Below are 12,819 nucleotides of genomic sequence, written 5' to 3' on the forward strand. Positions count from 1 at the left end.
AAGTGGGCAGTGTAACAGTAAATGCGTCAGTGTTTCGGGAGCAGCTCCGCAAAGGCATAGTCTCTCCTCATAGGGTTTTCTCTCAAATTTCCCTACTAGCATCGCTGAGGGTAAAGCATTCAAGCGAGCTCTTGTAAACGCCCAGCGCAGCTTTGGTGAATAGATTGTATAGAAATAAGAGGCTGTGACCCAGTCTTTCTTAGTGCTTAGGAATTGTAGCGGCCTATTTACGGAGGCCCTTTCCTCCTGGAAATTTATGTCCCTAAGCCTTTGTTTGACTAGGGATCTTGCTGTTGACTCGCCCTGTTCTAACAATTGTACTGGGCAGAAGCCCATCTTCCGGAGTCTTTCCTCAACCATCATACACCAACGGGGTTGTGGGGTAGCGGCAAGGAGATGAGGTATAAGTCCTGCCGGGTAAAGATAAGTCTTAATCCAATACAGGATTATGAGCAGCCAGGCCCTGGTCTCCAATTTCCATAGCCCAATCTCCAGCCGTATTAAGGAGTTCGGGACACATTTTGGTACCCCCAATAGTGATCTCAGAAAGCCCGATTGTACTTTTTCTAAAGCTTGTAAGTCTTTTGGTGGTCTAACCTGAATCCCATATAGCAGCTGAGGTATCACTTTAGCCTGAAAGGCTTTATTAGCTGCCGGAATATAGCCACCACCTTGTGCCCAGAAAAATTTCCTGATTGCCATGGAAGATCGAGTGGCATTCAATTTAGCGGCACTGGTGTGCGTAGAGGTACCACCATTAAACTGGGAAACCAAGTGAATTCATTAGTCTCCAAAGACATACCATTCTAACTGGTACCCACCCCTGCAGAGGTCATGGGCCATAAGAATCTGAACCTTTGCCATGGAATGATTTGTCCATGACAAGAGCATCAAGACAATCAGTCACTTGCATCCAGTTCTGAATAATGCCTATTGTTTGGACTGCTATTTTATCACAACAATAGTACAAAGAGGCAGAAACAAAATAAAATCAAATAAAAAGGAAAGAAGAACTAGGATACTGTGAACTTCTTAGTGTCATCAGTATAAAACACTTTTATAACATAAAAAAGAAGAAAATGAAATGAAAGTACTGTTTTCCTTACCTACTAACTCAGAAGTGATTGTCTGTGTTGGTTTGTCTGGTGATGCAAGAGCAGTTGTTAATGCAGTTGTGCTTACTCCTTTCAGAGCAAATGTCACAGCTGATACAATCTCATTCTTCATTTTAATCTGCGACAGAGCATTGCTGAAAGTGTCAAAGGATTTTGCGGTTTCCTGCAACATTGCAAAAAGCAAACAGATCTCACAACCGTTTAGAATCTCAGTTTTAATTTGCAGAAGATTTTAACTAAGAAAGACATTTTCGAAATATACTTAGTGTCTATAGATCAGTTTCAGTTTGGTACTCGATGAATCACAGGTGTATATGTGTTTGTGTAGATAAACTTAGGTGTAAAAAAAATATTACTTAGGCACCTAGGAATATCTGCATGTCCACCATGAAATATTCTATTCAACTTGGGTCACCGAAGCAGTAGTTGGCAAGACTAAGATCTGGAAATTGACTAGAAGTAGGGATGTGCATGAATGGCTCATGCGGACATGGGCGGGGCAGGGAACAGTTCCCTTAAGAAGCAGGGAAGCAGGTCCTTACCCGCTCCACGGCTGCCCTGCCGCTTTTCTGGGTGTGGTGCTTGCGCTAGCAAAGGCCATGCATGGCTCAGCACTGTTCCCTGCAACCTGCACACCCTCCGTCGGATGCAGCAAACAGCACTGCAGCCACATGCAGCCTTCGCTAGAGTGAGCGCTGTGCCCAGAAAAGTGGCGGGGCAGCTAGTGGAGCCGGTAAGGACCTGCTTCCCTGCTTCTTAAGGGAACTGCCCCTGCATTCCCATCAGGTGTGGGGGCCCTAGCTGGTTCGGTGCTTCCCAAAGGAAGCACTGAACTGGCTTGTGCACATCCCTAACTAGAAGACCTCACCTCTCTGGACCATGGCTGCTGTCCTCTCTGCCCAGCGGCTGCTGTGAACTGCACAGGCAGGGCCAGCTCTAGGGGATCTGGCGCCCAGATGCAACACTCTGTTGAGCGCCCTTAGTTATCATGGAAAATAAAAATTTGAAATACAATTAGTGTGTATTCAAAATTTAATACACAAAGATTTTATGTAATTATGTACATAACATTGTATATAATATAATTATGTATTATGTATTATATATTATTTTTATTTTATTATTATTTTGCATTTATATCCCGCTCTTTGTCCAAGGAGCCCAGAGTGGTGTACTACATACTTAGGTTTCTCTTCACAACAACCCTGTGAAGTAGGTTAGGCTGAGAGAGAAGTGACTGGCCCAGAGCCACCCAGCTAGTATCATGGCTGAATGGGGATTTGAACTCGGGTCTCCCCGGTCCTAGTCCAGCACTCTAACCACTACACCACGCTGGCTCTGTTACTTATAGGTTACTATAAATACTTCAAATGAAGTATCACTTGTAACTATCAAGAAAGCACAATTCTATGCTAATAAAATAGTTTGGATATATGTGTTCCTGTGTAGCCCAGTTCCTGCAGGATAGTTAGAAACTGAAGTGGATGGCATCTTAATTCACTCTATAAGTCACTTGATAATCTTCCCTTCAGTCCTACAATAGCACTGTTTTAAGTTCTCTCTCCCCACCAGTTTCTATGAGATGCGTGCCCTCCCACCAGCGTTCCCTTTAATTCTTACCATCAGTGAGCAGAAAGAGTTTTGTTCTGGGCAGCACAGCACTATCAAGGCAGTGTGTGCACATCACTCTCTTTCACTCTCTCTCACACACACACACACACACACGGGCCTGTGATGGGGGTTCCAGGCAGATTGGGTGGAAGATACTGCATGGGACGGAAGTCTTAGGAAGAAGGCTGAAGATGGAGTCAGAGCTGAAGGAGGAAGGGCAGGCAAAGAGCTATGGTGCCTGTTCCCTTTCAGGAAGTCAGTTTACCAGGGAAGAGAGTCATTGCTGGCTAGATACTGATGACCTGGGGAATGGCTACCCAGTTTTAATAGTTTGATTTTAATTGTTAATTTGTTTTAATTGTTTATCATGTTGTGAACCACCCTGAGCCATTTTGGAAGGGCGGTATATAAATCTATAAATAAAATAAAATAAAATAAAATAAAATAAAATAAGAGAGACCAGATTGAGGACTGCAAGAATTCAAGCAAGCCATCAGGGAACAGCAGCCAAGCCTGTTTGAAAAATTCAGGGCTGAAGAATCCATCCTAGCTGTCAGAAGGCAGGCCTGGCTTAGAACCATCCAAGGCCTGTGGCATTTAAAGGGACAGCACACCTTTGTCATCAGCTTCTGTGATTGTTTGCCACTTGAAAGGACAATTGGGGGAACTGATGGAAATGTCAGTTACAGATTCAAACTGATACAATAGGAGGAGAGCTGGTCTTGTGCTGGCAAGCATGACTTGTCCCCTTAGCTAAGCAAGCTCTGCTCTGGTTGCATATGAATGGGACACTTGATGTGTGAGCACTGGAAGAGATTCCCCCCAGGGGATGAAGCTGCTCTGGGAAAAGCAGAAGGTTTCAAGTTCCCTCCCTGGCTTCTCCAAAGAGGGCTAAGAGAGATTCCTGCCTGCAACCTTGGAGAAGCTGCTGCCAGTCTGTGAAGACAATACTGAGCTAGATAGACCAATGGTCTGACTCAGTATATGGCAGCTTCCTATCTTTCTATGTTCCTACACGCAAATAATGCGCCATGCACAGTGTGGCACACAAAAACATTATATCTCACCTCCAGCCCCTCACCTCTGGCTCTGACTTTACAAGAAGTAAGGTCTCCAGGATAGCTGAGAAGAGATAAGTATCTGCCTCTCAAGCTATATTATTTATGGCATATAGAAGAACAGGTTCATTTCTCATGGGGTTATGAAATCTCATGGCTCCTCTGTCCCTTACAGATTATTACTACATTTATATCCTGCTCTTCCTCCAAGGAGCCCAGAGTGGTGTACTACATACTTAAGTTTCTCTTTCACAACAACCCTGTGAAGTAGGTTAGGCTGAGAGAGAAGTGACTGGCCCAGAGTCACCCAGCTAGTTTCATGGCTGAATGGGGATTTGAACTCAGGTCTCCCCAGTCCTAGTCCAGCACTCTAACCACTAAACCACATTTATACACATGCTACATGGAAGATGCTGAAAAGCATAATCTCATACTGCATGGGAGATGGCAATGGTAAACCCCTCCTGTATTCTACCCAAGACAACCACAGGGCTCTGTGGTCACCAGGAGTAGACACCAACTCAATAGCACACTTAACCTTTACATGTCCAGAACTGAATGAGGGGTGTGTGTGTGTGTGTGTGTGTGTGTGTGTGTGTGTGTGTGTGAGAGAGAGAGAGAGAGAGAGAGAGAGAGAGAGAGAGAGAGAGAGAGATCCGTATGTATATTCTTTAAACTAAGGTGTAATATATAAGTTAGGTATTCATTTCACAGCAATTCACTGGCCGGCATGAACAACCACCTTCACAAAATCCTTCTTACTCCCCTCTATCTCATCACTGAAACTTACACAAGATCACACACAGGCTTTTTTCTTTGTGCCAATTAATCTCAATTTTGTGCATACATTCATGATTAAGCAGGCAAAACACTCAAGTAGTCCTTGCTCCTTATTTTCACCCTTTAAAAAATAGTCCCTACCTATGCCTGTAATTCTACTCAATTAACTCAAAATAATCATACTGAAAATTAAACTGAACATTATACTGCATTAAGCAGCTAAAACATACTGCATTTTTGCATTTTTGCCCTGGATTCTACAGGCACTGCATGTTTTGCATTCAATACTCTGCCATCCCCAGAATCACAGACACAGAGTGTCTGCGGCCCTGTGCACAGGCGCGCCTCACAGTTCACAGCAGCCAATGGGCAGAGAGGATGTGCCCAGAAGTCACTCCCCATCGCCACCACTGCCGGGGGGGGGGAGAGAAGTTTGACTATTTGGCTCCCCCCCTTGCAGCCACTCCTCAGCCATGCGGCGGCTTTTTTAAAAAAACAGCACGTAGGTTAGCCACAGCATGGTGGGCAAGCACAGGATGGCTGTAGGAGCCCCCACAGCCATTTGGAGGGCCCCCTGGACCTTGGAGGCCATGGACCAGGGCCCCAAGGTCTGGGGGTTAGAGCACCTCAGCCTAAATATACTGTTCCCTAATTGACTTCCACCCATCCTTTTCTATAATACATAATAGGAAACTGCACAGCAGCTTTTCAGGAAGGAGAAGCTGCAGAAAAAGTATTTCCACTTGGCAGTTTATTCCAACATGAACACTGATTCTTATGAACAATTTTGCAGGAAATCTAAGCAACATTTTTCATTAAAAAAAAAAAAACTTTGTTGCATGACCTGGGGCTAGGGTTGCCAACATTTCATTGCCTGAATGAGGTATACAAGTTTAGCGCTGGGGGTGGGGTGTGGGGAAGGAGGTATATGTAATATGCAATGGTAATCAAGAGCCTGAGTATCAGTGAGTATATGTTATTTTATATATATATATATATATATATATATATATATATATATATATATATATATATGCGCATGCAATTACCATTACCATCGCATATACCTCCTGGCCCCATCCATTCCCCTCACCCCACCCCCACCCCCAGCACACGTGTGTGTGTGTGTGTGTGTGTGTGTGTGTGTGTGTGTGTGTGTATGCTATTGGCTCCTTGGAGGAAGAGCAGAATATAAGTATAAAAATATTGAATAATGCCAGCATTGTTATTATTTAGAAATAATTATATTATACCACTTTTCAGCTAAAAAGTTCTCAAATTAGTTTACATATAAAAACCGAATAAAATGTCCCCCTGCAAGTATTTTACACTTCATGGTGGATGTTTATTTGTAAGCTGTTCTGGTTGCTGCTGCAGAAGCACATGGAGGGAGGGGGAGCGAGGGGAGCATCATCAAGTTCTTAAAACAAAATAAATAATGTTAAGAAGAAAGGTGGGAATCAAAATCATGCATCATCCAGCAACCTACAAGCAAATCTCTATTTACCTTTTGCTTGCCCTAACTATTCCCCAGATCAAGGATAGCCAACCTGGGAGTTTCTAGCTGCAGTTGGACTATCAATCCTATCATCCTGAGTCACAACAGCTGGGAATGATGGGAGCAATAGTCCACCAGCAATGGCAAAAGAGCCCCAAGCTGGCCACACCACAGTCAATGACTTGCAGGAGCTCTTTTTGCCTTTACACCCAGAGGAAGCTCAAGGTGTGTTAGCTGCAGAGGAACTCTCAGTCTCCATCCTCTGGCTAGACTCTGGAGACAAAGCAACAAGACCTCCCCACCTTGCCAGCAGCATCTCCTTTTTGGCACAAAAGAACCAGGGGAAAGAAAGGACTTAAAAAATTCTTCCCGCTCCTCCCCCACCCCCCACCTACGTTGTTGCAGCGAGAAGAACAACTCTGGCAAAATAAATTCAATACAAGAGCCAGAGAGAGAGAGAGCTCAGCCATTCAAAAGCTACACACAATAAATATGCTCATTTCTAATTTTTCTAAGGCACTAAAGCAGTTTAGTTTGCTCCACTATTAAAAAGACAGAAGTGGGGGGGGGGACGATAGAGTAGGAAAAATCCACATGGAGAACACATGCCTGCTTCCTTTCCTCCTTCCTCCCCTGCTTGCCTTTTGCCTTTCCACACATGCCTCCCCTTCCAATTCCACCCACTACCACCTTGGCCAGACCAGACAACCTCTGTACCTTAACTTAGATTAGTGCTGTTGTGTGTGCACAACTGGGGCGGGGGTGGGGAGCAACAAACTGCTACCTGTGGCTGCAAGGGATTGGAAGGGAGTGAATGGCTAAGCCTTCCTGACAGGCTCCTGTGCAAGCCCCGCCCCCCACCTCACAGCTGATTGGCAGGCAGGCTTGGACTGGCCCACAGGGCAACAGGGCATATTCCTGGTGCGTCCCACCCACGGGGCACCCCTGTGCCCCACCGCACTCGGCAGCAGTGAATACTTCTACCCTTAAGTACCCATTCTGCTCAAAACCCAGCACCCTCCCCACATACATTCCACCACCCTCTCAGTGCCCCCAGTCTGGCCCTGTTGGCAGGTGAGCCAACACTTTAAACACAGGAGCCACTTTAATCCACATCAAAGGAGCACTGGCTGACGTCTAGACTAGGGCAGCATTTTGAGGACACAGCACAAGCAACGTCTGTGCAGAGAGAAGCCGAATCTCCACAGTCAGAAGCATCCTAAGCAGCAATATGTGCATTTATTTATTTAGTTAGTTAATTATCATATTGGTGAACAGGCAATATTTATTTATCTTGAATGGTGCTGCTCAGGGTGATCGCCTGGGCCAATTTTCATTTTAGTCCGGGCGGAAACTCTCAACTGTAGATTATTTGATGATTTCTTGTGACCTGATTTCTAAGATCTCTCACTTTGAAATAATCGTTAAGCCTGAAAGTGACCATCTGCCCTTGGTACTTTGTTGTAGTTAATTGAATGATACCATGAAGGGACCCTCATGGGTCAAATGGAATGGACAAGTGAATGTGTTGGTTGCCAAATGGTACAAGTCAGCTGCCAGTAATATTCTACATACGAGCACTTTAGAGAGCTGTATAGAACCATCATCCCCTGCCAAAAATGTAATGGAATTATATGAAGTGCTCATTCAGAAACGTTTGTTTCTGATGTTTGTTGTAAAGACAAATGTGAGGTCTGTCTGACATGATTATTCATCTAAGAAATGGTTTGACCATGATTGTGTTACTGCCAAGGAAGTGTTAATTAACCCCTACATTTGGCATAAAACAGGAATCTACATCCAGTTCTGGACAAAATATGCTGGGAATCAAAAGAAATTATAAAGCTCTTTTTTAAAAAGAAGAAAAGGGCCACTTTAGGCTCTAATTGTCAGCAACTGATCACAGCAGTCAAAATGAATTATTCTTCCTCCTTCTGATTAATCACTGCAGGACACCCTGATTCTGGTTTACCCCAGCTGACTTGCTGCATAGCGATAAAAGCATGGGAGTCTTATTTTCATTCACTATATGGAGATCAATGTACCTCTACTACTTTATTAGATCTATCTGCTGATCAAATACATCACTGGCCCCTGTGTTGATTGACAAGATTAATCAATTGATAAACCAACTAAAGTGTGGTAAAGTGCTGGGTAACAATTTTATTCTAGTAGAGCTAATTAAGGCCAATGTTGATTGATGTGCCCCTGTCTTAGCATCATTATTTATCCATAAAGACAACTAAGTGCACATCCCAGAGTACAGGGGTGTGGCTACAGTTGCCCCAATTTACAAAAAGTGCAGCAGAAATGACCCTGCTAATTATAGACTTATAAGTCTTTTGAATATAATTAGCAAATTTAGAAGCTCTGTGACTGACTTGATCAGGAGAATATACTTGAAGATGAACAGGAGGACTTTAGAGCTGGAAGATCTACAATTGATAATAGTTTGGTCTTACAGCATCTCACAGAGAAATACATTCATGGCCCTAATTCTTAATTGTATGCTACATTTGGTGATTTGCTGAGACCTGCCTGCCTCCTTTTAAAGGAACCCCTCACCCTGCATGAAAATGTTTGGCTACTGGTAGCTGAATCATTTCGGTGCCTCCTCAAAGTGGCGCCAAAATGATTCGGGCACATCCCGAGTTGCTGCAGAGTCTACTGTGGAGGTGTCCAGCAACTCCTCTTATATGATTAGATTGGTCACTTTCATTTTGAGACTCCTGAGGATGTGGACAAACTGCTTCGGACTGTGCATCCTACAACTTGGCTTATCTCATCTAGTAATTGTATTATCAGAGAGAGCCTGGTAAATAGTATAAATACTTCTCTGAGGGAGGGCAGGATGCCTCCTTGTCTTAAGGAGGCTATCATTAGACCTTATTTGGGGAAAAAAAAAACCTGTATTGTATCCCTTGGAGTTAGCTTACAGACCCATTTCTAAACTACCATGGTTGGGCATGGGAATTGAGCAGGTGGTGACCTCTCAGATCCAGACAGTTTTGGATGATACAGATCATATAGACCCATTTCAAACTGGCTTTCAAGTGGTTGCTTGGATCCATCCACTAGCTTGGATGGCTTCCAAAGGGGCTTAGACAAAGTCATGGAGGACAGGTCTATCAATGGCTACTATCTGGTGGTTATAGACCACCTTCAGCCTCAGAGGCATGATGCTGCTAAATACCATTTGCAGGGGAGCAACAGCAGGAGAGAGGGCAAGCCCTTGCCCACTCCTGTGAGCTTCTTGGGTGCATCTGGTGGGCCACTGTGTGAAACAGGATGCTGGGCTAGATAGGCCATGGGCTTGATCCCTCAGGGCTGTTTTTATGTTCTTATGGATGATCTCCAATTGGCTATTGGCAGAGGGAGTGTGACTCTGCTGATCCTTTTGGATCTCTTGGCAGGTTTTGATACAATTGACCATGGTATCCTTCAGAGTTGCCTGAAGTAGGTGGGATTGGGTTGCACTATTTTACTGTGGTTCCGTTCCTACCTCTCTGGTAGATTCTAGATGGTGTCGCTTGAAGCCTGCTGTTCTGCAAAGTGAGAACGAAAGTATGGAGTTCCACAAGGCTCCATACTGTCTCCAATCGTCTTTAACATCTACATGAAACTGCTGAGAGAGATCATCAGGAGGTTTGGTGCAGGGTGTTATCAATATGCTGATGACACCCATTTTGCTCCATAATGACCTCATCGGGAAATGGCATAACTTCCCTAAATGCCTGCCTGAAGGTGGTAATGGACTAGATGAGGGAAGTTGAACTGAAGTTGAATCCAAATAAGATGGAGGTACTGACTGTGGGGTATCAGGATCCAAGAGATGGTTTAGATCTGCCGGTTCTAGATAGGGTTACACCCTGCCTGAATAGCTTGGGATTGCTCCTATATCCAAAACTTTATCTGGTTTCTCAGGTTGAGGCAGTGGCCAGGAGCGCTTTTTATCCACTTCAGCTGATACATCAGCTACACCCATCTCTGGAAGTAAATAACCTTAAAACAGTGGTGCATATGCTGATAACCTCCAGGCTTGACTATTGTAATTCACTCTATGTAGGGCTGCCATTGTACATAGTCCAGAAAATACAATTAGTTCAGAATGCGGCAGCCGGATTGGTCTCTGGGACAACCCTGAAGGGACCACATAACACCGATTTTAAAAGAACTGCACGGGCTGTTGATATGTTTCTGAGCGAAATACAAAGTGCTGGTTATTACCTGTAAAGTCCTCAAAAGGTTGGGACCAGGGTACTTAAGATAGTGCCTTCTCTTTCATGAACCCTGTTGCCTGTTAAGATCACTTGGAGAGGTTTGGTTATGGTGGTTGCTGGCTTGTTTGGTGGTGAGTTGGGGCCGGGCCTTCTCTGTGGCCACCCCACTAAAGTCCCACTAAATTCAGTGGGATTTACTCTCAGGAAAATATGCATAAGATTGCAGCCAAGTCAATCAAAGGGAATGATTGGGCAGGAGAAAAGGGGGCAATTCAGCAGAATTTCAGGAATTGGTTTATTAAGAGATCAACAACAAAATTCAGAGAACCAGGAGACACATCCACACCAGGATCTGTGTGAGTCTCGGTAGAAGTGGGGGAGGTGAATGCTGCAGAGATCTGTTAAGTAAGAAATGCACTAAACCAGAAGTGAGTGACAGTGTGATTTAAATAAAATAATAATAATAATCTTTAGTGGGACTGACCCCAACCCACAGTATTTCCCAATTCTCTGCCTTTAGTGTGGGCATGAGCTAGTACAAGAACCCAGCTATGGCTCTGCATATAGTTCATTGCACAGATCCATGAAAACTAAGGCAAAAAAGCCATCTATCTGGAAATACCTGTAGTTCTTTTTTATTCTTACCTTCAAGGAAGCTGATGATCTGCCATTTTCACAGGCAGATTGCAAGATACTGATGGTAGACCTCATTGCTAAGCAGTAGTTATGATTACTGTCATTCTAGGAGAGAAGAAGAAGAAAATGCTATGTTGGCAGAGAACACATGGTAAAGAGAAAAGTAAACTACGCACAATTCAAACAGTCACTGGCTAGGCTGTGAGAAGTACTGGAGTAACTCTGAAGTTGTCATAGACATAAACAGAATTATTGCTGCAAAGGTTTTGCAAGCAAGCCTGTCTAGAAAGTGAAGGTACTAGCAAGCAAAACTCTTCACTGGAAAAATAAAAAGGTGGGGGGTGGGGTAGCTGTGCATATGGGTTACTACAGTACATGTGTTTTCATAGTTTTCAAAAGAAGGAAGTGAAAGAAACTTGGGTTGGCTGAGATTGTTCCCATGGTAACTTCCCCCTAGTAAAAGGGAAGTACTAAAGGAAAGATCTGTAAAGACAGAAGCCCTATTCAGACATAATGTTGTATGTGCATACAGATATCTGTACACATGTGCATGATTTTGTGTGAACAACAGTACATTTCATTTTAACCGTGAACTGAGATATACAAGAACCTAGGAGGCTGCCTTATACTGAGTCAAACCATTGGTCTGTCTAGCTCAGTACTGTCTACTAGGGACATGCCCAAATCATTTCGGCGCCTCTTTGAGGAGGTGCCGAAATGATTCAGCTCCCAGTAGTCAAAATTCCAACTTTTAGAGGAGTACGTCAGGGCTGTATACTTGCTCCTATTCTGTTTAACATCTATGTTAATTCGGTGGTCACTTGTTTGTCTACCCTTTCTATTCATCCACCTAAGCTAGCCGATAGGCATGTCTCCATATTATTATATGCAGATGACATGGCTATTTTCTCACAGAGACCTGTAGGCTTTAAGCGTGCCCTAAGACTGTTCTCATCATTTTGTAACCAAGACTCTATTGAAATAAACTACAGTAAAACTGAAGTCTTAGTGTTTGCCAAGCAAGCTAGGTGTTACAATTGGTCCATTCAAGGACACAAGATTGAGCAGGTTAATTCCTTTAAATATCTAGGAATTACGTTTCACTCTGTTGGCTCTAGAAATGCCCATTTTAACTCCATCAGGCAGTCTGCTCAATTGCTCATAAATAAGATTAAATCTTACCATTTTACACATGGTGCTACTTTTATACCTGCTACAGTGAGACTTTATACAGCCAAAGTACTGCCTTTGCTTTTATATGGAGCCCTGTTTGAGGCTATCCAGGCTAAATTTATTAGATGCATTTTGCAGGTACCGTGTTGTGCTCATAATGCTGTCATCAGAAGAGAAGTTGGGCTTATTAGGATGTAATCTTTATACTGGTGCTGTATTTTTCAGTTTCGGTTAAAATTGAGTTTTGGACAGGTGGGCTTAGCCTTTTTGGCTATGAATGATAGTTTTAATTCCAGCTGGAAACGAGCTGTGTTGAGGGAATTTTCTTTTTTTGGCCTCTCCGTAGAGAATTTGCATACTGTAGGAATTGAGCAAGCCAGGAAGCTAGTTAAGCAACATGTCCTGGATATACAGGTACAAGTTCAACAAGAAGGCGCATGGATCAAGCAGGGTTTATACTTAGGGAGTCAAGCTACTAATCTTAAACCAGCTAAGTACTTTGATGTGGTGCTTGTCCCTAAATTTAGATGAGCCCTTACTTTAGTGCGTTTAAATGTTCTCCCTACAGCAGTATTGGAAGGCAGGTTTAAGGGAGTTCCGCTATTTTTACAACTTTGTCCATGTGGCAAAGGGGTTATAGAATCCACCTCGCATGTTATTCTTCATTGTGATTTTTATAGTGAACCCCGTTTAAGACTTATATCTCCTATGTTAGATAATTTGCCTGG

General features: G+C 43.6%; 1 protein-coding gene across 3 annotated transcripts in view; it reads right to left on the bottom strand.

Annotated features, from left to right (window-relative positions):
- The window catches only part of LOC128321918 (adhesion G protein-coupled receptor E3-like), a 75,055-nt gene that overhangs the window by 33,060 nt on the left and 29,176 nt on the right, over positions 1-12,819 (bottom strand). For all 3 annotated transcript variants that reach the window (XR_008305417.1, XM_053242454.1, XM_053242453.1), the window contains exons 6-7: positions 10,928-11,023; positions 1,107-1,278 (exon numbers count right to left, since the gene is read on the bottom strand). Coding sequence is in view for 2 of the 3 variants with exons in the window: in XM_053242454.1 (XP_053098429.1) it covers positions 1,107-1,278; positions 10,928-11,023 (268 nt within the window). In the remaining variant the exon portion in view is untranslated. The remainder of the gene's footprint in view (positions 1-1,106; positions 1,279-10,927; positions 11,024-12,819) is intronic.

The sequence above is a fragment of the Hemicordylus capensis genome, chromosome 4 (assembly GCF_027244095.1).
Source record: "Hemicordylus capensis ecotype Gifberg chromosome 4, rHemCap1.1.pri, whole genome shotgun sequence".
Taxonomy (NCBI): Eukaryota; Metazoa; Chordata; class Lepidosauria; order Squamata; family Cordylidae; genus Hemicordylus; species Hemicordylus capensis.